We start from the raw sequence: 25,026 nt of genomic DNA, 5'->3' as shown, positions 1-25,026 counted from the left end.
ACATGACCTTTCTTGACAGAGGCTTTCTTGATACGCATTGCGTGTCATTAACACGCGCATCGTAAGGTTACGACACGCGAATGCGTATCGTCTTCCTTTATGACAGGGCCTTCCTTGATACGCATTGCGTGTCATAACCGCGCGTCGTAAATGCGCGTCATAAATGCGCATCGTAAATGCGCGTCGTCTATAGACGACGCGCAAAAGCGCGTCGTCTCTCTTTATGACAGGGCCTTCCTTGACACGCATTTGCGCGTCGTCTGAGCGTTTTACGACGCGCAATGAGCGTCGTAAAAGGCCTTTTTTCTAGTAGTGTAAGCGGTTAGGTATCCTTTATCCCACTAGTGCATACAAGAGACGTGCGAGTGTTCTTTTAAAAAAGGATTGCATAGATTTGAGATTTGTAAAGGATCTTTGATGTTTTTATAATTCTAGTTTAAAAAACATGTTATATCATGGTTATTGCATGCATTCAATAAACCATGGTATACCTTTTAAAAATCTATTTTTTATGAAAAAAATCACATCTTAAACAATGTTCTATACATAAAACCCGATTTTATATAATTGATGCGATCAAAGTTTTAAATTAATAACTACTATTAAGTTATATGGTTTGAGCGCTTTAGGATATTTGGAAACCTTTTAATAAAACTTCCTTTTATAAAATAAGGTTTGGAGTTTCATAAGTTTACAAATCTCTATTGTAAACTTATAAAATTTTAATCTCGAAATTTTACCGGTTACTAGTTTTAATGATAAAGCTTATTTTATTGTAAAACTATTTTTAGCATCTTTTGTTAAAAAGGTAAATTTCATTAAAACCAAACTCCTTGTGATGTTTATTTATGTTCAAATATTATTTTTGCATTTGAAAAACAAATTTTATCAACCATAACATAATAATAATAACATAAACATAAAATAACACAAGCATGCATAACAATTATAATATATGTGCATAAACCAAGCCATTAACTAGTAATAATTTTGTGAGCCATCACAAAATTATCAAGTCCGTTCCTAAAGGGACATAAGAGACATTTATCTTGTAAAGTCTTCCTGTGCTCCCACTTGCTTCAACACCTTTGAAGCAAGTTTATAAAAATAATTTTATAAAGTTTGAGAAACTTTAATAAAATCAACTATATAAACTTTTCATCTTCAAAATGGCCACCATCTATATTATTATTACATTTTTATAAAAATAAACTATTTCTAAAACTAATCTATTACATACAAAAATTTACAAATGAAAAACTATCTATCTAATTATTGCATACCATATAAATAAATAATTACAACCATTTTAAATAAATCAACACATGCAACAACACAAAGGTCCATGGCTAGTTTATGCACACATATATATATATATATATATATATATATATATATATATATATATATATATATATATGCTCAAATTTATATAAAAGAACTCTTTGTTTTTCTGAGACAACATTTATGACCAAAAAGATGCATGTAAACATTTGATCAAAAATAACAATTATAAACATTTTAAAGTTGTCAGATAAAATATGTGTGAATTTTTCTTGCAAAGAGAAAACCATCCATGTTTTCGAAAAACAAAGATTTCATCAACTAAAGAAATAATCAAACTAATCTTGCAAAGATGACTCTGATACCAATTGTTGGGTTTTTTATTCAAAAATTCGGTTTCACAACCAGTAAAAATGACAACGAAAGCTTTAAAAAATGTTGAAAAAAATTAAAACTACTTTACCAATCAAGGATTATTTTACAAGAGTTAGAAAGATTAAAAAACCATAGAAGGGAAAGCATAACAACCTTTAAAGACTTTGATCCTCATGGGAGGTTAGAAGTTGATGAAGTGTGGCATGAAACTCTAAAACAAGAGTTCTCTAAAAGTATCCACCAAGCAAGAGTAGAACCATCAAAACATGCTAGTATTCACTTGTAATTTGTTATTCATAAATCTTCTAAATATATACCAAATATATGTTCAAATGTTAAGCAACAAAGGGGCTTTGTCTAGCATCAAAATGTAAGAGAATGGAGGAGAAGGGAAAGCATGAAGCTTGAAATTTTGGCAGCCCCATGGAGAGGAAGTGCTCTCGGTTTTAGGTCTCCAAAGAGACCATAAGAACGCTTGCAAGAAGATATGAGAACCACTCACAAAAGCCTTCCAAGCTGTTCATTATATAATGGTCAAAAAGGTGTAAGGAAACCATAAAGTAAAAGGAGGGACAACATTGTCCCAAGCATGGAAAAGGAAGACCATGTTTGGTCTTCTTACAATTTTTGAAAAAACATGAATAAAAGAAGACGAAAATTGTCTCATGACTAGTTTATATACACATGCATGTTATCTTTATAAAAATCAATCATTGATATAAAGAATTCCCAACATATATATATATATATATATATATATATATATATATATATATATATATATATATATATATATATATATATATATATATATATAACTAGTCATATATAGATATCTTATTTTATATAAAACTATTTTTTTTATATAAATTGTAACTAGCTTATTTTTTTTACAAAACTATATTTTATATAAATTGAGCTAGTTTATTAAGATATAAATATAACCTATAAATAATCCTATTTTCTGAAATATTTTATAAGTTGTTATTTCTCCAATAAATATTATTTCCACAAATAATAAATTCCCAATTAGTAAGTTATTATTTCCATGAAATAATAATTTTCCAATTAAATACAAGTGTTGATATATATTTATTAATAATCAAATTATATTAATAAATAATCAATTAACGGTAACTTGCTATATGGTGTGACCCTATAAGATCATATATTATTAGCAATATCATTATATAATGACTCTTGGGCATACAAGATCTTTCACACTAAGATTTATAGCGATCTGAAACCTTACTACTGGTGGCCGACAATGAAGCTCGATGTTGCAAAGTATGTGGCAGAGTGTGTACCATGTGCGAGAGTTGAAACACAACATCAGAAACCGTATGAGAGTTTTGAACCTTTACGTATACCCATGGGTAAATGGGATGGCATCACCATGGATTTTGTGACTAAACTATCCAGGGCGAAGAACGATCACGACATGATTTGGGTATTCGTAGATTGGCTCACAAAGAGTGCACAATTCATAGCAGCCAATGAGAGAATGTCTATAAATAAGCTTGTAAATGCTTACGTAAAGGAGACAGTAAGACTTCACGGTGTTCCATTAACGATTGTATCGAATTGTGACAGTCGTTTTACATTATGATTTTGGAAAAGTCTACAGTAGGAAATGGGTACGAAGTTATGTTTAAGTACTGCCTACCATTAACAAACTGATGGTCAGGATCACCAAAAGAGCTTTGATGACAAGAAGCGACGACCAATGAAAGTCGAACTTAGAGATTCGGTGTTGCTCAAAGTCTCACCATGGAAGGGACTTCTTAGAATTGGAAAAAGATGAAAGTTGAGTCCAAGATTTATTGGACCATTCAAGGTTCTTTAGAGGATTGGGAACCAAGCTTACAGGCTGAATTGCTAGAAGAACTAGACGGTATTCATAACACTTTCCATGTGCGTTATTTGAGGAAACTTAAGGGAGAAATTCCGAAATAATGCCACTTTCGGAGTTAAGGATTGATGAAATTTAGAGGTTAATCGAAGAACCTGAAACAATTGTTGACCGTAAGATAGTTACGACGCAAGATGGTCGAATTAGTGCTTGTGAGATAGAAACATACGAATGGGCCGAACCTCACTAGGGAGAAAGAGAGTGACATGATGTGTCACTATCCACTTCGGTTTGTTGATGCATGATTCCGGGACAGAATCATCCTAAGGAGGACATAATTGTAACGCCCACGTTTCTGTCTAAGCATTATTATGATGATGTATTAGTTAGGGTTAACAATTGTAACCTATTTTGAAGTAATGAAGAAGAATTATTTGAGTATTATATGATTTATGTGAAATATATGTGCTTATAACAATAAAATAAATAATAATAAAAATATGCGTCAAAAATAGAATGAAGATTTGAACCAATATCTTTGAAGAAAGTTGAATTAGTCATAACAAGGATTTTAGGGATATAAGGAACGTTGAAATCCGACTTATAACGAAGAAGTTATGACCCGTCGAAGTCTTGCGACTAAACCGGCATGACACCGCGTATCGCAAAAAGTGAATTTTCGATAAACTACTTTTTAGCCTTAATAATATAAGAAAAAGTCATAGTATATGTTATATCGAGAACATACATAAAAAGAACGTTTAAATCCGACTTCGTTTTAGGAAGTTATGATTTTTCTAAGATTTTGCATAAAAGTATACAGCCTGGAAATCAAATTTTAGACTGATCAATTTTTAGCCAACACAACCTACATGAGAATTAAATATCTCATTAATAGGAGCTCAACGATATAAAGACAGTCGAAATCGGGCGTCAGATGACAAAGTTATGAATTTTTAACGGACTTTAACTATCTAAGTCTGTTAAAATATAACATTAAAAATAATGTCAAATTTAGCCGACGGAGTCTAAACGAAAGTTGTGGATCCCATCGATACCCATGTGTGGATATAAAGAATGTCAAAAACAGAGCTCGTATGCGAAAGTTACGGGTTTTAGAAGATAATTAGTTTTTGGAGTAACTAGCGAGTGACACATGGCGCAATCTGAGCCACTGATTCTTCCCTACGGCTTGCCACCAGATGATGACACATGGCAGCATTACGGCCAGCTTAATGTGGAGTACGCCCAACGTACATCCTCTTCTCAGCCTATAAATAGAGGTTCAAATCACTTGTTTTCCTCACACCTTTCTCAACCAATCTCTCCCAAACACCCCAAACCCTCTATTCTCCCCCTAGCAACTCCTAGGTGTTAGAAGCGAGTCCCGAAGTCCTACAAGGCCCCGAGAAGATGAGTTTTTGGCTTAGAAGTTCTGCCCGTGCAGAGCCTGGTTCCTCGCTAAACCACCTTGTAAGTGAGTTATGCTTATCCTACTTTAAGTATAACTTATATTTAAATTCATTATCGTTATTATGAACATATAAACAAGATTTAGCAGTGATTCAAATTCGTTATACTGATTGATCTACTTATGGGGATGATAGAGGCTGCGATTTAGTGAGGTGTTTAAAGTGGGATTTCCAAACAGTATACTTCGTATACCATACGGACCCTACCTCTGATATGATCCTACATGGTTGTTCCTCACTTGATAGATCATGAAGTAGACTTTCAGTTAATGATGAATCTAGACTAATAACTAGTCACAATAAATATTAGTCTAAAATTTAGTGATAATAATACTAGGTTTCATCAACAGAAAAGACAATTGTTAGAAGCGAAGCGCTGCCCGAATTACTAATCGTCACTTTAGCAAGTGAGTGCATAGTTAATTTCATCTTACACATAGATATGTAGTATTTAATATAAATTACGTGCTATATGTGCCAATTATCCGTGTTCTAGATATCTGTGTTGGATGAACGACTTATACACATTTTATGTAACGCCCGTAGATCAGGGCTAGTCAATTTAGAAACAATAAGCGTCAAAAATGACTTTTTGATAGAAGATTATCTAGAAGGATTAATCTTAACCAAGTTGTAGTATATGTCACAAGGTTTCCGTGCATATAAAGAACGCCAAAATCCGAGTTATAACGAAGAAGTTATGGCCCGTCGAAGTTTCGCGACAGAACCGGCACGACGCAATGCAACGTAAAAAGTGAATTTACGTTAGAGCGGTATTTAGCCGAAGCAATCTAAATGAGAATCGAAGATCTCATTGTTGGTATCGAAGCGATAAAAAGTTAGGCGAGAACGGACGTCAAACGAAGAAGTTATGAATTTATAACGAAAGTTATGTCGCGGCCTATTAAAAATAATTAATAAAAAATAAAGTCAAAATTAGCCGACGGAGTCTAAACGAAAGTTGTAGATCGTAGTCTCACCTTCGCGTGGATATAAAGAACGTCGAAAACGGAGTTCGTATGAAGAAGATATGAATTTCCGAAGATTATTAAATAATTTGTATTTATTTTTAATCTTTAATTCGGAAGCATTATCCGAAGGAGTCACCGGTCTGATCCGAGGTACGCGCCGCGTACTCGAGTACGCCCCGCGTACTCCGAAGTGTCGACATTCGCAGCAAGTGGCTTCGGATGACGCACGCAGTGACGTTTTTCGGACCAGTACGCCCCGCGTACTGGCGTACGCCCCGCGTACGTGCGAGGCTCAGCCTCTATAAAAGGAATCTGAAGGCAGCCGATAGTTTTGCCAATTTCTCCTCTTCTTTCTCCCATTTTGCATCGGTTTGCGTGCCAGAAATACCCCGAAGCCCCGGTATTGTTCTCAAGCCCCGAAGCAAGTCCCGAGATCCCGAAGATCCCGAGAAGTGCGGTTCCCGAGCCGAAGCTCTGCCCGCGAGAAGTTCGATTTTTGAAGAGATCTTCCAGATCTGCTGAGGATTACTACTTCTGCAAGTCGTAGTGCTGTCCGATCATCTTCTGATCAAGTGAGTGTATACTACCTTTCATAAACACAATAATAATACGAGTTTGGTTTGAGTGTATTAAGAGTATTGTTGTTTATAAGTGTGAGGGTGTAGTTATTTTTCTTCTAACGCATAATTATTAAGTATTTTCGTTGAAATACGTGCTACGTGGATAATATGAAGTTGTTTATATGGATGGATGTATCGTCCCTTTCATAAACACGGGTATAATACAAGTATTGTTTGAATGTATTGAGTGTACGTTTGGCAGAGTGTATGGTTACTTTCTTCTAACACATAAATATGAAGTATTTGGTATAAAATACGTGCTATGTGTTTATATATTGTTGTTTATTTGAGATGAGTATGGCATGAATGTTTTATATAGTTTTAAAATGAGATAAACTGTATGTGTATTCTAGATCTACAAATATGTTGGGTAGAACATGGGTAGATGAGATAGTTGGTACGTGATGAAATGATGAGGTATGAAAGATGATTAAGAATGATATTGGTAGATGCACCAATTAAAGAATGTCATAAGACTAGCAGATGTGCTGTAGAATAATATCGGTAGATGCACCAAGTAGTGAATGTCGTAATCCTAGCAGATGCGCTTATAGGATAATGTCGGCAGATGCGCCAAATAGAGATTGTCATAATAAAAGCAGATGCGCTTATAGAGTGATCCTAGCAGATGCGCTTATAGGATATTGTTGGCAGATGCGCCAAATAAAGATTGTCATAATAATAGCGGATGCGCTTATAGGGTAATCTTGGCAGATGCGCTTATAAGATAATGTCGGCGGATGCGCCTAAAAGAGAATGTCATAAACCTGGCAATCGCGCCTCATAGAGTATGACGTAATCCTGGCAGAGGCGCTTAAAGGATAATGTTGGCAGATGCGCCTTATGTAGCAATGGAAGTTTGTGTAAATCCCTTAGGTCAATCCTTAGGAATGAAGGAATGACGAGTAGTTGAATTCCTAGGGTAAAATCCTAAGAAACATAATAGGGATGAATAATTGAGTTGATTGTTTGATGGTTGAATATAATAATTGTATTATTGTGGGTTGAAAACCCTATATGCTCACCAGGCTCCCAAGCCTGACCCACTCAGTTTTCTTTGCATTACAGGTAATGGCACAAGAGTATAAGTTGGTGGACTTGACGAGAGATTTTGGATTATAGGCCAGTAGTTATGAGTAACTGTTGTAAGGTCTATTTATTATTGTTTATGCTTTTGGTCTGTATCGGAACATGACATCCCGAGGTTTTATTATTTAATAAAAATACATTCTCTTTGAGAAACGTTTTGATAAATGGTTATCATATTTTATTTTGGGAACAAATTCCGCAACCGTTTTCTTTAAACGATCACTCTGATTTATAAAACAAAGCATAAACAAATCGGTCTTTTCTGGCCGTGAAAATGGGGATGTCACATTTTACTTGATTTAAACTATATATGTATTTTATACATATAATTATGTTGGTAAAGATGGGTAGATAATATAGATGATGATAGGCCTCGATGTTTAAGCTGATCCAGTCATCTAGCGGAGTATAGATGATGACTACAGACTATTCTAGATAGTCAAGTGGAACACTGGTAGGCTCGCAACCTGTAGGTGTTTTTAAACTACGTGTTTGCCAGGTGTACTCCATCCCCCTCATAGTTGCCTTATTGACATATATTGTTGAGGAATCCCCTAAGCAACATTGTCTTCCCAATGATAATCCTTAGGCTAGGTCCTTTGAATAAGATGCTTTAGGGATAGAAAGTGAGGATAACGGGAACGGGTAATCGGGTTGAATGATTTGATGAAATTAAAGAAGTTAATTATTGTGGGTTGAAAACCCTATGTGCTCACCAGGCTCCTAAGCTTGACCCACTCAGTTTCTTGTATTACATGTAGTGGAAAAAAAGCGCAGGTGTGATGATCAGATGAGAGATCTATGGATTATAGGTTGTTAGAATAATAGATGTTTGTAAGGCTTGTACTATTTCTTTTTTTGCTTATGCACTGTATTGACGATGACATCCGTGATGGGTTTTGAGCATTACATCAATCCTATGGTGCATATGCAAACCCTAAAGCTTTGGATGTAGGTTTCTCTAATTGTACATGCAAATCTTCCAAAGCTTGTAAACCCTAATTTTTAGCATACAAAAAATAGAAAATCATAACTAAACTAGGGTTAATAAATTACCTTTCAATTGTAGCTTGAAGGTCTTGAGCTTTGAGAACCTAACACCTCAAATGTGTTGCCTCTAATGAATCACAAACACCAAAGCAAGTTGGATGATCTTGGACGCAATGATTTTCCATTTTTGATTTCCCTTTGTGATTGTTCTCAACAACCCTTTCAGAATTGTATTCATCGTTTCAGGTTTATCCGTAACGATTTCTTCCGAACTGCTTTCTCAATTTCAGTTCCATCTGGATTGTCAACCTTTTGTGAACCATTCACAACATTCAATGGTTGTGAAATTTACTTTCCTTTGGTTTTCCAAGAAGTAGTTTCCGAAAGACCTTTTGTTTCCTCAAAATTATCAATCGGTTTATACCAAAAATGATCATCACAATAATTAACATTATCAGTCTCAACAATTGATGTCAATATGGAAGTGTCATTCTTGTTCAGTCCCACTTTAACAAAAACTTAATTCAGAGTTGATTTCGCTTTTGGAAAAACAACAGGTTTTCTCTTACAGTTTTTAATCTTTGATTCTTAACAATCGTTTCAAATTCAAGTGAGTTGTAACAGCGCGGATTCCCAGGTATTAATTATTCTTATAATTTTGGTGATTTGTGAGGAGACTCGGCGAGTTGGAGCTCAAACTCGCCGAGTATGATCGCGACTTGGGCACGGGTTCGCGTCTGGACTCGGCGAGTCCAAAATGTGGACTCGGCGAGTCCATGTTGTTTAATGAAACCCTAATTTCCAGGGTATGAGACCTATTTAAAGGGGCTTATGGCCGTCATTTGCGGCCACCAACCCCAGAGAGAACCCTAAAGAGTCTTTGAGCGTGTTGTGAGAGAGAAGAGGAAGATCCTTGACTATTTGTGGGTGTTTTTGCATATAGAAGAGGATCAAGGCAAGAGGAGACCAAAGAAGGTGCTAATCCAGTGATTCTTGAGCTCAGAGACTTCATTTGAGGTATCCATTCGTTCCTTTCTCAGTCCTTGGTGTAAATCTTAGAGTTAGGGTTTCTGTGTGGAATGATCCATGGAGTAATTGGCCTCCTCACGTGTTGGTGCTTTAGATCTGGGCCCAAAGAGGTCCAGAGACCCTTTTCCCTCAAGCTTTATGAGTGTTAATGGAGGCCATGAGCTTAGAATAGCATTCTAGAGACCATATCATCAAATAAGGCCTTTGAACCTTTGCATGAGCACCAAGATAGTAACTTTACGTGATGTATGTGCTTGGAAGGACTGGATCTATGAGTTATTGGAACGGATCTGACCTCAGGAGTGAGTTTGAGTTTATGCATGGCATAGACTCGCAGAGTCTGAAGAACAGACTCGGCGAGTAGCATGAAGATTGTCCATAACCACTCAACGAGTGGTCTTGCCGAGTTAAAGGGTTGACTCAGTGAGTCAGGGAGAGTCGGAGAGGGTTGACAGGTGGACTGAGTCAAGCTGGAACTCGCCGAGTTGTTCTTGAGACTCCGCGAGTTGAGTCGTGGTGGCCCCGCAACTCATGCCAGGTGGAACTCGTCGAGTTAAGAAAATACTCGACGTGTCGAGAAAGGATCCCAAGGAATCAGTGGATGCGTATAGACTCGCCGAGTCGCTATAGTGCACTCACCGAGTCCGGTCAAAGTTGACCGTTAACCATTGACCAGTGTTGACTTGATAGGGGTAGTCAACCTTAGTTGTGAAAGTGTTAATTAGAGATGTATTGTGTTATAGGAGGATTATAGCTCGGGGGATCGAGCGCGAGTGATTTCTGGGATTTGCGAGTTATCGAGATACGCGAGGTGAGTCTTCTCACTATACTTTACCTTGAGTAGGTAATCAGAGTTATGTGACAGAGTATTTGTATGCTATATGTATGTTATGTGTTGTACTGCAGTATTTCTATGTGATTTATGCTGTGCATGTTTATAGAGTTGGAACCGGAAGGTTCACAGAGATTAGAACCAGAGGGTTCATAGAGTAGGGTCTACGGACCCACAGAGTTATAGCCTCGAGTGACTAATATGTGTTATGTGTGGTATTTTGGTGAACTCACTAAGCTTTGTGCTTACAGTGTTGGTGTTATTTGTTTCAGGTACTAGTGATGACCGTGGGAAGGCGCCGGCTTGATCAGTACACACACACGGGATTTTTATGTTATCAGATCTTGGGATTTTTATGTAGCATGGATTGAGTTTCAAATATTAATGTTTTTATGAATGTTAAATGATTTGTGTTTTTATAAAATGCGAAAAATTGTTTTGAAATTTACGATGTTACATGAGTCATAAGAGATTAAATCCCTTTTCGGTTCAACAACATCTTTCATAAAAGAAGAATATCTTCAACAGAGATTTCACTCATTTCACTTTCATCAAAATCAAAATCATTCATACAAGATTGTTTTTCTTCCGATTTCAATTTTGGCATAACAAATTATATTTCTCAATTGAATTTTGTTTGATTTGTTGTTTGTCCTCTTCACTTAGATTATTGTTCATCATTAATTTCTTTTCTTTGGATCTAATGAATTCTTCAATCTTTTCAAGTCAAATTCTATATGATTCATGCAAAGATTCATTTGATGATATCATAGATTCACATTTATAACAATCAACATCTATTTCATCTTCTTTGAATTCAAGAAAATGTAAAATCATTTTATGTGATTTCTTACCAATTTCAAAATTTAGATATAGTTGTGAAATGTTATTGTACAAACATTTTGCAATTAAATAGAAAATATTCCTTTTGTTTTATCATCAATCTATTGTCTCTTTTAAAAAACAATTACATCATCCTGAAGTCTAGTTATTTCAATTTTAGGAGCCTCAGTTTTCATTCTTCTTTCTTCACTTTTAAAAGAACACCTGCTAAAACTATCACTAAGACCAGAATTCTTAATGCGAGATCGTTGAAGACATTCACTAAAATTAGAGATTGTATCACGCAACATAGTTAGTTCGGAATCATAACGAGAAACATGGATATTAAGAGATTTAAGAATAGAATGTACCTTTTTGATTACCTTCTCACAAAACGAAACATGTTCCCTGAAACCTTTCTCTGAGAAACTCCCATCATATTCTGCCGCTTCATCAATAGAGACTCCTTGACGTTCCAAATCTGTTCTTTTCACCATAAATCACTTTCCTTCATTCACACTCTTTTCTTTTCCTTCTTTTTATTCTTCTCTCACAACTAAGCTTTTTCCATGTGTAGTCCTCCGAACTTCATCATCTCTGAAATAAGTTGACCACACTTTGACCTGACCATCACTGCCATCCTATTCAACTATCAACACTATTCTATCTTCTGCAAGTAGTAGTCTTCATATTTTGACGTCTCTTTCTTCTCATTCGCTTTTCTCAACATACACTCTTTTGCAAAGTGATTTTTTCTATGACAGTAGTTGCAATCGTAAACAGAATCACCAAACAAAATTTTCTCTTCTTTTACTTTCTGCAATTTAGAGTTCTGATTCAAAGTTTCATCTCCATTGAACTTGTTTCCTTTGAATTTTGGAGAAGTTTTTCTTGAAGAAAATTTTGGGGTTGCTGATCATAATCGCCTTGATTTTGTTAATAAACTCTTCGTTCGTGCTACCTGAGTCTGAATCATCTTTAATCAACTTGCATGCTTTACTTTTTGAGCTTTCAGGTTTTGCAACAAATGCTAATGGTTTAGCATTTGAGACATTTTTAGCTTCTTTAAGAACCTCTTTCTCATGAGCTTTGAGAATACCAACCATTTGGGAAAGAGATTAGTCCTTAACCTGTTCATGATCCTTAACAATTGATACAATTAGCTTCCATTCAGACCTTAGACCCATTAGGAACGTAACTTTCTGTTTGATTACTTTCCTAATCAAATCATGCTTAAGCATTCTGCTTAGCAAATGGTTAAAACGGGTGACAGTATGATCAATGTACTCATCTGATTTTTGTTTAAAAGAACCAAATTCAGATAAAACAATAGTTTGGATTGAATGAGTTAATTAGCATCACCAGAATACAATTTTTACCAAATTTCATTAGTTGTACGAAGATAACTTACCAAACGGAATGTATTAGGAGGAAGAGCAAACCTAAAAATCCTTAATGCTTTCAAATTGTTCGTCAACAATTCCTTTTCATCAGTTTCAATACCATTAGAAATGAGATTATCCAAATCCTTTTGAATATACATGATCTCATCAGCATTTGACAACTTGAACGATCCTTGTGTAATAACATGTCATATACTAGAACCATGAGTTTCGATCCCCAAAACATAATCCACAAAATGAAGTGCCTACGCTTCCTAATCTTCTGAAAAACTAGATAGAATCTAGTTTGTAGAACCAATAGAACCATGAAAATTAAAGGAAATGGAATGAAAGTCTTCTTTTTCCATTTTTTAGAAAAAAATCCGATAAGAACAAAAATAGAATCAGATATGTAAGCTCGAAACTAGTTCCAAATCAAAAATCGAATGATTTGAACTAAGAATTTTGTACCAAATTGCAAACAGAAGTTGAAAAATGTGGAATCAATCAAAAATACAAAGTTGAAATATGAAGAACGTGAAGAACTTTGAACGAAATCAGATCTAGAAAACAACTTACAAAATCTCCTTCTTTGTTAGAACTTGTTAGAATTTTTAGGAACAATAGATTTTATTTTAATCTCGTAAACACGATTGAAATAGTTGAAAGATTAAGAAGACAAGAAGTAAATAAGATCAATTTTCCGTTAGAGAGAATATTGAGAGCAATTCGATACAAGCAAGCAAAGAACTATTCTCCCAAAAAATATTTTCTCTCTTTTAACAACCATTTGTATTTATTGGTGTAGGGAAGTCGGAAAGAAATAACTAAACCGACTTATCAGAACGACAGAACCAAGTACACAAACATTCTGATACCTAATAGAAATGCTATCAAAATTGCTAACCAAACAACACATAACTTTAATATCGGAACCTATTGGAATAGGTAACGACCTTGAAATTGGAACAGACCAAATCAAAATCGGAACATACACTAAATCAGAATGAGAACAAACTCTATAATAATAATACAATTCTGATCCATACAACCTCGACTCAAGATTCTGAAACCTAAACTTGACACAACATATCAATCTGAAACCTAACAGTCGAGCATGTCGTAGTCCATGGTTTCAAGAACAACCATGGCAACTCTTCCATGTGGCAAAATTATTTTGATTGAACAATGGAATTTTATTCGCTATAGAGGATTTTGTATTGTATTGGGATGAAGAAGACATGATATCTTGAATGTATCAGAAAACTTGCTCAGATATCACTTGTAGATCGTAGATCAGATACAAACAAATAAAGGAACAAGTAACATAGAGTTATCACAAAGATGATTTCACTAAGAAATGATTCTCACAAGGAGAATCGAATGCACAAAGTGGCGATTATAGTTATATGGATACAACCCTATTACAAGAATATATACTAAGACTATAAACATAAATCATGACATAAAAGGGATTGATTATAATCTAAATATATAAATTGATCCTAATCACTAAGATTTAGGAACAGTTGGCTAATAGCTATCATTACTACAATTACATAACACAAAGTAAAAACATCAGTACAAAAGGTTACACGCTGATGTTGAGGCTTCTAAGTACATGTGATGGTGTTGTCTCTAGCATTGATGCTCATCATGTATTAATACTTGACTCATCAGATTATGAGGTTCGACCTTACAAAGGAATTAATAAATTAATTAGAAATTATTTTGGTAATTAATTATTTTTTTTAATTAATTAAAGGGATCGAATATTAATTAAATCTAGAGATTAATTGGAATATTTCAGAAGCTCCTAGAAGAGTTATATGGGATGATTTTAATATCCCTAAGATAGGAATAAGGTTGATTTGAATCAGATAAGTATCAACCATAGAGTTTGATTACTTATAGGATTTTGTCTGTAACTTATAAATAGATTGTTAGGGCTCAACCCTAGAAGGTGATTTTTTCCTCTAAAATTCATCCACCTCTCCTCTCATCTCTCTCTCTCTCTCTCTCTCTCTCCATAACTAAAATTCTAAACCCTCTCCTAGGGTTAGTTGAATTTCATAAAAACCCCTAGCTTAGGGTTTCATCCTTTTGGCTTTTGGCGTTGTGGGTCTGACTACATTAGAGGTGTTCTCCTTTGGGCCCTTCATCCTTTGCAAGAGATGTCTATTCCATTATCACAAGATTAAAATATAAGTGTTCTATCCTTTTTAGTAGATTTTAAAGTACATTGCTAAAACTAGTTAAACCTAGATTCTAGGATGCATGTACACTTAGGTAAATCTTATGATTATTCCGCTACCTCTAGATAGTGTACTTGATTTAATAAATCTATAAAAAGTATAACAAACATAAGAAATAACAATAAAAGTACGAATAGTCGTCTTTTTGCAACTGGAGCAAAAGTTTCCTTATAATCCATACCATACTTTTATGAATATCCTTTTGCAAAAAGTTTGGATTTATAATGTTGAATGGACCTATTAGACTTGGTTTTGATCTTATATACCTAACAGCGGAACCAAATCCTAACTGTGAGTTTGATAAAGAATTGTATGTTCCTCAGTCAAGGGGATAAGAGACAATCTCTTTGTATGATGTTGGTGCAAAGATACGATGTACATTCACAATAAAGCAGGCAAAATCTGGCAAGTAACAAGAATTTACAAATTCTAGAAGTTTGGTGGGTCTTCGATTTTGAGTAGGCCTTGAGGGTGGCAGATCCTTAGCAATAGATGGTGGGGGATTACAAGCAGGAATGGGTATAAGATCTGAAGTTAGATGGTTGTCTGAAGCTACAAAAGCATTGGGAGAAACATCATCACTATCAATGGTAAATAGATCAATAGCCCAAAGTTCCAACCGAGTTACATCATGTGATTGAACATGAATGATATAGAAAGGGATGCGTGCTGAAAATGGTAACATATTGAGAAACATACAATTGTTGACTTGTTGGGTCGTAACATTGATATCCTTTTTGACCAATATTGTACCCCAAGAATACACATAGAGTTGGAGATAACTTAACCCGCTCTATGTGAGGTCGTAAAACAAAGCAATTACACCTAAATACTCGCAATGAAGAATAATCAAGAAGTTTTCTAAATAATTTTTAATATGGAGACATCCTAGAATTATGTGTAGTGTGAATGCGATTAATAACATATGAAATGGTAAGTACGGCTTCCCCTCCTAAAAATTCAAGGGGTTCGAGAAAATAAAAGTAAAGATCGTGTAGTTTCAACAAGATGATGATGTTTTCTTTTTCCAACACAAATTTATTAGGGAGTATATGTACATTATGATTGGTGCATATTGTCATCAGATGCAAGTAATTGAGTAAGATCCTTAGAGTTGTATTCCCCTCCCAAATCACTACGGAAGCAGTTTATAATAATAAAGTGTTGTGTTTTGACTATGGTTTTAAAATCGTTAAATATAATGAAAAACTCAAACCTGCACTTCATAAGATATCCCACTATAACGAGTCTAATCATCTATAAAGGAAACATAGTAAATGGATCCTCTTTTAGAGAAAACCGGTGAGAGACCCCATACACCAAAATGCACAAGATCAAAAGGAGCAACATAATAAGTGACATTTTTATTAAACGGTAGACCACATTTTTTTTCCAGTTTGTAACCACAACATTTGAGAATATTGTGACTGTTCAAAAGACCTAACACACCAATAGAAGCTAAAAACTATAAACGTGATGTTAACACATGTCCTAAACGAAAATGTCAAAGATAAAAAAACAAAAGATGAATTATTGAAACAAAAAGATGACAAATCAACACTAGAGGCAGCAAAATTAGAAAATTGTAGTTGATTTAAAACACAAAGATCCCCAAGTCTACGACCAACACCCATCACCCTCTGATATTGTTGATCATGTACAAAACATAATGAATTAGAGAAGAAGTCCAAACAACAAGATTTAAACAGTTGATTGACGGAAACAAGATTCAAAGCAAGTGTGGGAATAGAATAGACATTGGTAAAAGATATATGAGGAGTAACAACATAACCAACACCCATTATTTGCATATATGTAACATTAGCATACATAATAAAAATAGGTGAACCAAAAGATAACAAAGAAAAATATGACAAATATGGTGAAATATGATGACATGTACAAGAATCCAATATTTACAATGATAAAGGAATACATTGAGTACTAGAAGAAGACAGACTTGAGTGGGATGTAGATACCGACATAGAAGTAGGATTGGAGGCAAGGAATTGTCTGAATTATTCAAAAACTTGAGGATCCAAAGCATATGATAGTGTACCTGTTGTTTCAACCTCTACTAAAGGTGCAACAACAATAGTGTATTGTGGTGAACTACATTGAGGAAAAGAAGGGCATGGGGAGGATTTTCTGGAAGACTCGTTTTATTGTGGAGGTTGAAACTATTAAGATGGTCTAGTTTGTTGTTGCTATTGATTTCCCTTGTTCAACGGCAAATGAAACTAAGATTTCCAATGGTTTTTCTTTTACAGAAAGCATACATATCAAAAGCAAATTTAGTGTGATTTTGATTTGAGTTTTGAGACCGTTGTGCAACAACAAATATAGTTGGATTGGTGGTTGTCTTAAAGCCTTTGTTATCTCAAGACTTGATATAAGCTTCTTCAACAATTAACTCATGCACAACTGAATCAACATTAGGAAGAGGGGTGCGATGCAAGATAGATCCACGTAAGCCTTGAAAATCAGAACGTAAGGACATCAAGAACTAAACCAACCGCTGCTCATCCCTTCTTGCAATGTAAGGCTAAAAATCCTTCAAATCGAAAGGTTTAGTAAGAGCCAACTGACACAAATCAAACATAAATGCATAAAAACTCTTGATACTCAGACTACTCTGTTAAAGGGCTTGAATATCAAACTCTAACTAATACTCTTTTGTAAAATTAGACTATGTGTACAATTTATCTAAGTGATCCCAAACTTCCTTATTGTGTCAATTTATCTAAGTGATCTCAAACTTCCTTATTGTGTCATACTTTTCTACCTGTGTTCCAATAGACTGAATTTAATAATTGTTAATCGAAGTGATTTCTTGGAGATACCAGTCTCCCACGAGTCTAATAAGGTTGCATAATCTGCAGCATTGTCATATGTTGGTTTGCCCTTTGTACATGTCACAATTCCCTACATATTCTTCCCCGGGAAAAAATATTCATAACATAATTCCAGTAAGCATACTTCTTGCCATCGAGTTTGGTACTAATAGACTGAAGAAAGTCATCTTTTTCTAGCCATAATGCCAATAACAATCAGAAAATTGATTAAAACTAAACTCTAATCCTAAATCGCGTCGAGACTATTGGCGAAAAGGGTTATTTATGACACTATAAAAAACATGTCGAGACTATCGACGGAAAAGGGTTATTTGTAGTGTAAATTCTGTTCGAAACCATCAAAAAATTGAACAAATAGAACAAATTAAACCAAACTGAATACAAAAACAAATCAAAAAAAAATCGTACTAAAACCGTCATAATTTTCAAATAAAGTTCTAATATCATGTAAATTAACAAACAATAGAGACAAAATACAGCTAAAGTTTCGTTATTACCATAGAAATATACAATTAAAATGAAATGTAAAAACAATATAAATAGAAAAGTTAATTATGTTAAACCTAGCTAAATGACTAAACATATAGCCCAAACCAAAATAGTCCAATAAACTTATTAGGTAAACAATATTTATATATTTCTATAGGTATTTTAAAACATCATTTAACTAGACTTATAGTTACCTAAGTCCTTCCACTTACTTCCCTACCCTATGATCGGATGAAAATTAAGTATTGTTGTTTGATTAGCTTAATAAGTCCCATGCATAACATACTAGGTTTCTTGGCATAATACAATAGGTTTCAAGGTGCTTTAACGCGTGATAATGATTTAAGGGTTTGAGTCTAATAGCTACATGTAGTTTATAAAAGTATTAACTTTTAATTTTTATGCGAGTTGGGCTCTTTGTAGATAAGGGACACATTGTTCGTATTTATTGGGATGAAGTGATATATAGTAGTTCAAGGATTGGAAAACCATTTTACAACAATCACAATGATTAGTTCATTAAAAATGAATAGTAATCCGTACAAAAATAATAATATGCATTCGTCTTTTGAATGATAATAATTAATAACATTTTACTATATGTATCAATCATTGATTTTTATCTTTAGGATAAATAGTAGGAATAGGAGCATATATTTAAAATAGGGTAGGAATCCGATATGGATTACAATAGTAGTCCTTCATCTCCTTTATCTTTATTCATGTTGCTTTTGCTTTGTTTGAACAGCAGGTAGAGAGGGAAATGACCCTATTTATCGGGCAGCTGTTCTGGTCAGTTGACCAACAAGTTTTCATTCTTTCGATTCCATTGCTGCCCTGCCCCACCACCATTCCGGGCTGGCCCTTGGGTTTTGAGAGAAAAGTCGTCATCGTCTCGATAAAGAAAAAGACCACTGAGACATGAGTGCACTTTATTCCGTTCAAAACCGATACAGCCTCTGCTGCAGACAACGAGGGTCTGTCTGGAGCAGAAAGACAAACGCACCCTCTTTACCTTCTCTCTTCGATTTTTGTCTCTCTTCTTACACTTTAATCTTTGCGACATTGCCCTGTTCTTAAAGAAACCTCAGAATCAATCTAATCTCACTTACAATCATCTTTCTTTAACTAATCTCTCTGGGTTTTCCGTCTTTCGTCTTCTACTACCGGAAATTCGATCAACATTGTTGATAGGATAGCTGTTTGTGTTCTTGGTGCTTTCGAGTAGACTACAGTCGTATGAAGTGGTAGCAAGGAAGAATGATAGATGAAAATGCCAAAAAGGGCAAGGTCTTATTTCGTTTTCCCAACTCACTCTCGCACTTCTTTACGTCGTTGTCCTTTCAGGATAATTCGCCAAATGATGATTTGTTTTTCTATTTGATACAGTTCTCTTGGTCAAAGTCATTGGTTCGAAAGTGGTTCAGTATCAAGAGCAAATCCGAGGAATTTCAGACCGATAAAGGTGTTTATGGAGGTGGGTATCTGATGAATCTTCATTTCCGGCTCTCAAGTTACAAGTTACAAGATGATGCTATATTATTCGTTTAATACACATACACTCAAACGTCATCAATTTTGTTTTCTTCTACCCACCAACTGTTTTTGTTTTGGTCTCATCGAGATTTCATCTATGTCAAATTGATAATTGAAGCATCGTCCTGTGTAAAACTATAGGTGGTGATGGCGAATGGAGGAATACTTTTTCTCAAAGGGAGCCACCAGCTATCAAGAAGACTAAAACAGGTACCCATTCTGAACCATAAAACCATCAAATTATTTTAATCTCAAACTATATATTTCTGTGATTGATTTATTTCCACAATTCACATGGATGTACAGAGAAATCAAGCAAGAGTACTGAACGTCCCAGGCGGAGTAGAGTTTATCTTGATCACCCTCAGATTATAAACGTCCATAACTACAGGTTTGTCTGGCCCTTCTGCTTAAAAAAAAAATTAGTTTAACATTATTTTGATTCTTGAATGATAAAGTAACAATAATTATTGTGTTCAATTTCTGTCCAGTATTTTTGCAGCTACATGGAATGTCGGTGGAAAATCCCCTTCTAGTAATATGAATCTTGATGACTGGTTACATGCTGCTCCACCTGCAGATATTTATGTCCTTGGGTATGTCATCCTTTTATTTGTTTATATACTAGCAATCTGTTGTGTACCTGATTTTTTTTATCGGTACCCAACCAACAGACTGTTGTGTACCTGAAAACAGTCTGTTGTGTACCTGATTTACATTTGAATTGACATTTTGATAATATTTGGTTTCAGATTTCAAGAAGTAGTTCCCTTGAATGCGGCTAATATTCTCGGAGCGGAAGACAACGGCCCTGCAAAAAAATGGCTAACCCTAATCCGTAGGACACTGAACAATCGGCCGGGTACAAGTGGTGGAAGTGGTTGCTATACTCCTTCACCTATCCCTGATCCAGTTGCTGAATACGATGCTGATTTCGAAGGCTCATCAAGACAAAAAACATCTTCTTTATTTCACCGAAAGTCATTTCAAGCACCTCGAAGCTGGAGAACCGAAAACGACTCATCGATGCCACAAGCCCGGCTTGATAGGCGATACAGTGTTTGTGATCGGGCCATCTTTGGTCATCGGCCTAGTGACTATTCTTCAAGTCATAGACCAAGTGATTATTCCTCTTCGGGTGGTCATAGGCCAAGTGACTATTCCTCTAGCCGGAGGCCTAGTGATTATAGGCCAAGTGATTATAGGCCGAGTGACTATTCGTCTGGGAATCGGCCTAGTGATTACTCATCATGGGGTCAAAGACCGAGTGATTGTTCAAGGTGGGGTTCATCGGATGATGACTATGGACCCATGGAAGATTCACCCAGCACGAATTCTTTCTCACCTGCATCTGTCATGGAAGATGGATCTAGGTGGCCTAGCCACTCTAGATATTGTTTGGTTGCTAGTAAACAAATGGTTGGTGTTTTTCTCACTGTTTGGGTGAAGAATGACTTGAGGGAGCATGTTCGGAACATGAAAGTGTCTTGTGTTGGTAGAGGATTGATGGGGTATCTTGGGAATAAGGTAAATACTTACCCGGATTTGCTAGACACTCTCCCATCTGTCTGTATATATGTTGGAAAAAACAGTTAAATAAGAGATATTGTATGTATATTAAGAAAACATTTCCTTGGTTTTGCAGGGATCTGTTTCTGTGAGTATGTTGTTGCATCAAACAAGCTTTTGCTTTGTATGTAGTCATTTGACTTCCGGACAGAAGGAAGGTGATGAGCTAAGAAGGAACTCTGATTTTATGGAAATCATTAAGAAAACAAGGTTTCCACGTGTTCAAGGCACAAATGATGATAAATCCCCAGAAACGATAGTGGAACACGAGTAAGATTAATTTCCGGTTTTGTTAACTAAATCCTACGTTAAACCAAATTGCATAAATGATGATATATAGCATATTTTTTGGCCTGATTATATGATCTTTTGTTCATTGAATGATGATATATAGCATATTTTTTGGCCTGATTATATGATCTTTTCTTCATTGATCTAGTCGAATTATCTGGCTCGGGGATCTCAATTACCGAATTGCCCTCTCTTATCGGTCAGCTAAGGCGCTTGTTGAGATGCAAAACTGGAGAGCATTGCTGGAGAAAGATCAGGTATACCATTTACTTTCAAGATAAATTTATCCAGTGACAAACAGCATTTTCTTGGGCTAAATATATATTTTTTTTCTTTTTTTTCTTTAAAAAGCTGCGGATCGAGCAAAGAAGGGGCCGTGTATTCCAGGGATGGAACGAAGGGAAAATATACTTTCCACCAACGTATAAATACCTAACTAATTCAGACAGATATACCGGGGATAGTTTGCACCATAAGGAGAAAAGACGAACGCCTGCATGGTAACATTCATATTCACTAATTGAAAAATATATATAATTAAAATAGAGAGAAAGCACTTTTTTTTTTTTGTTTTTTTAAATCTATTGTAATATTTGCAGGTGTGATAGGATTTTATGGTATGGGGGAGGTCTTCATCAATTATCATATGTGCGTGGCGAATCTAGGTTTTCGGATCATAGACCAGTTTACAGCTTATTCTGGGCTGAAGTTGAATCGGTTCAAAGCCGTTTTCGAAGAAGCATGAGCTACTCCAGCTCTAGAATTGATGGGGAAACAATTTTGCCATATTCCCATGGCTATACAGAACTCTGCTTCTTCTGACAACAAACACTACAGTCTCAACATCTACAGTTTGTGAAAGTTTAGGTTCCAATATGGATTTGGCTTCTTGTGATCACTACTCGGCTTTTATGCCAACTAACTACTTTCCTTGTGGATTTATATCTTACAAGATGCTACGAGAGGTTGCTTGAAGAAGTAGTACTATTGAAAAAGGTATAAAAAGAACATTAAATGCACCAAAACCCGTTATTAAAAAAAATACTCTTCACATCTGGTTTTATCCTTTGCTAACAAACTAGACCCATTTGCAGTTGGATGGAATGGTCAAAGATGGGAAAGATGAAGATTATTTTATTCAAGATTCTTTACTGTGAGGAAATGTGAATGATAGATGTTCAAAATAACAATTCTTGCTTTTGTAGGTTTTTTCTTTATTAAATTATATAGAAAATCAAAGGACTGAATTAGGAATATGATCAATGTATACTCCAATCACCGAAAGAATATGCAGTAAATATTAAATCTTATTCATTACTGGAAAAGTTGGTCTCACGTCTACTGTTATTGTCTGCTTTTGCTTTTTCTGTGGGAGATGGGAAAGCAGGAATTCATACAAAAAGAGACATTATCTGGGGCATGCCAGGTAAATTGGGTGGGAAGCGATATCACATTATATATATATATATATATATATATATATATATATATATATATATATATATATATATATATATATATATATATATATATATATATATATATATATATATATATATATATATATATATATATATATATATATAGGTTCAGGTTCATTTGACATCATTCGAATTTTGTGAGACCGTGAAACCAAATCTAAAAATAATTTTAAAATGCAAAATAAATGGAAAAATCCAAAAAAAAAAATTTTAAATATTATTTTCGGAAGTTGAATTAACTAAAAAAAATAAAAAAAAAATCCTGTTTTTTTTTTTAAATACGTGAAATATTCTAAATAGAATATTACACTGACATATTCTAAAAAATAATTTTAAAACGCAAAATAAATAGAAAAATCTAAAAATTCTTTTTTTAAATATTTTTTTCGGAACTTGAGTTAACTAAAAAAAATAAAAAAAAAATAAAAAAAATAAAAAAAAAATCCCTTTTTTTTTAAAAATACGTGAAATATTCTAAATAGAATATTACACTGTACATATTTTAAAAATAATTTAGGCTGTCTCACGTGAACCTAACCCTATATATATATATATATATATATATATATATATATATATATATATATATATATATATATATATATATATATATATATATATATATATATATATATATATATATATATATATATATATATATATATATATATATATATATATATATATATATATAATGAGAATGTGACAACCCAAATTTATTGCCGTTACATAATCCCGTTTTCACTAACGGAATTCATCGTTATGTATTAATTTCCGTAATGTTTGGAGTCGTCAATAAATAAATATCTATTTATTTATATTTCTTGAAGTTATCATTTTAAAATAAGTAGATATAACTTGTAAGTGTTAACCCCGTTTAACTAAATAAAGTTATATTACTTTTCAACCACTTCACCCGGGTAAAAAGTTTTAACCCCGTTAAACTTTAGCATCGGGTAGCCGTGTACCGGGTGCAATACCCGAGGCATATAAAAAGGAAGTGGACACCACTTGAACACTCTTTACCACCCTCTCACTCTCTCTCACTACTTTCTCTCTCTAGACTCGATCCCGACCCCGAAAACCGCGAATTCCGGCTTCCTAACGTTAGAGTTTCTTCCCTATCTTGTTCTAAACATATTCCATTGCATTTAGAACCCAAAAAATCATAAGAATTAGTGGAATATATGGAGTTTACGGCCTAGGAAGCCCCTTAGGCCGTAAACACCCCAAAACTTGGCCAATGTCCCGTTTTTACTTCCTATAAGCTTGTATACTAATTAAGGGATATACCTAGATGAGTTTGGACATGAAAACTTAAGATTTTAGAGCCTAAAAGGGAGTTTACGGCCCAAGCCTATGCTTAGGTCGTAAACACCCAATTTCCATGTTAAAAAGTCCCAAAAACTCATCTAAGGCCTTCTAGAATTTAGTTATGAATTAAGGGAATGCTTAGGGCCATTAAACATCAAACTTTGAAGGGTATTTTGGAGTTTACGGCCCAAGCCTAGGCTAGGACCGTAAACTCCCCTAAATTCAACCAAATGAAGGTTTTAACCCTCCAAATTGGTCCTAGGCATTTACTAGAAAAATAGGGAATTGAATTAAGGCCTTAACATTTATTTTTGGAGGAGAACAAGAGTTTACGGCCAAGCCTAGGGGCTTACGGCCGTAAACTCCCAAGGAGTGGCCTTTGGGCCATAAACTCCAAGGGAGTAAACTCTTGGACTCCCCCGTAAACCCCTCTTGGCCTTGTACAATTCCCGGGAACTCCTTCTAAGCCCTAAGACCCCGAATCAATGCTAGAATATCTAAATATTTTAAAGAAAAGC

General features: G+C 34.7%; 1 protein-coding gene across 1 annotated transcript; it reads left to right on the top strand.

The window, feature by feature from the left end:
- Positions 1-19,093: 19,093 nt before the first annotated feature.
- Positions 19,094-23,038, top strand: LOC111907070 (type IV inositol polyphosphate 5-phosphatase 7). The gene is made up of 11 exons (XM_052767486.1): positions 19,094-19,607; positions 19,707-19,794; positions 19,995-20,063; positions 20,160-20,244; positions 20,345-20,449; positions 20,606-21,380; positions 21,499-21,692; positions 21,862-21,970; positions 22,065-22,213; positions 22,313-22,709; positions 22,808-23,038. The coding sequence occupies exons 1-10, from the start codon at positions 19,578-19,580 to the stop codon at positions 22,533-22,535; spliced, it is 1,827 nt and encodes a 608-aa protein (XP_052623446.1). The 5' UTR covers positions 19,094-19,577; the 3' UTR covers positions 22,536-22,709; positions 22,808-23,038.
- Positions 23,039-25,026: the final 1,988 nt, after the last annotated feature.

Source organism: Lactuca sativa, chromosome 9 (assembly GCF_002870075.4).
Source record: "Lactuca sativa cultivar Salinas chromosome 9, Lsat_Salinas_v11, whole genome shotgun sequence".
Lineage (NCBI taxonomy): Eukaryota > Viridiplantae > Streptophyta > Magnoliopsida > Asterales > Asteraceae > Lactuca > Lactuca sativa.
Note: the sequence above shows the minus strand (reverse complement) of the source record. Positions and strands in the feature narration are given on the sequence as shown.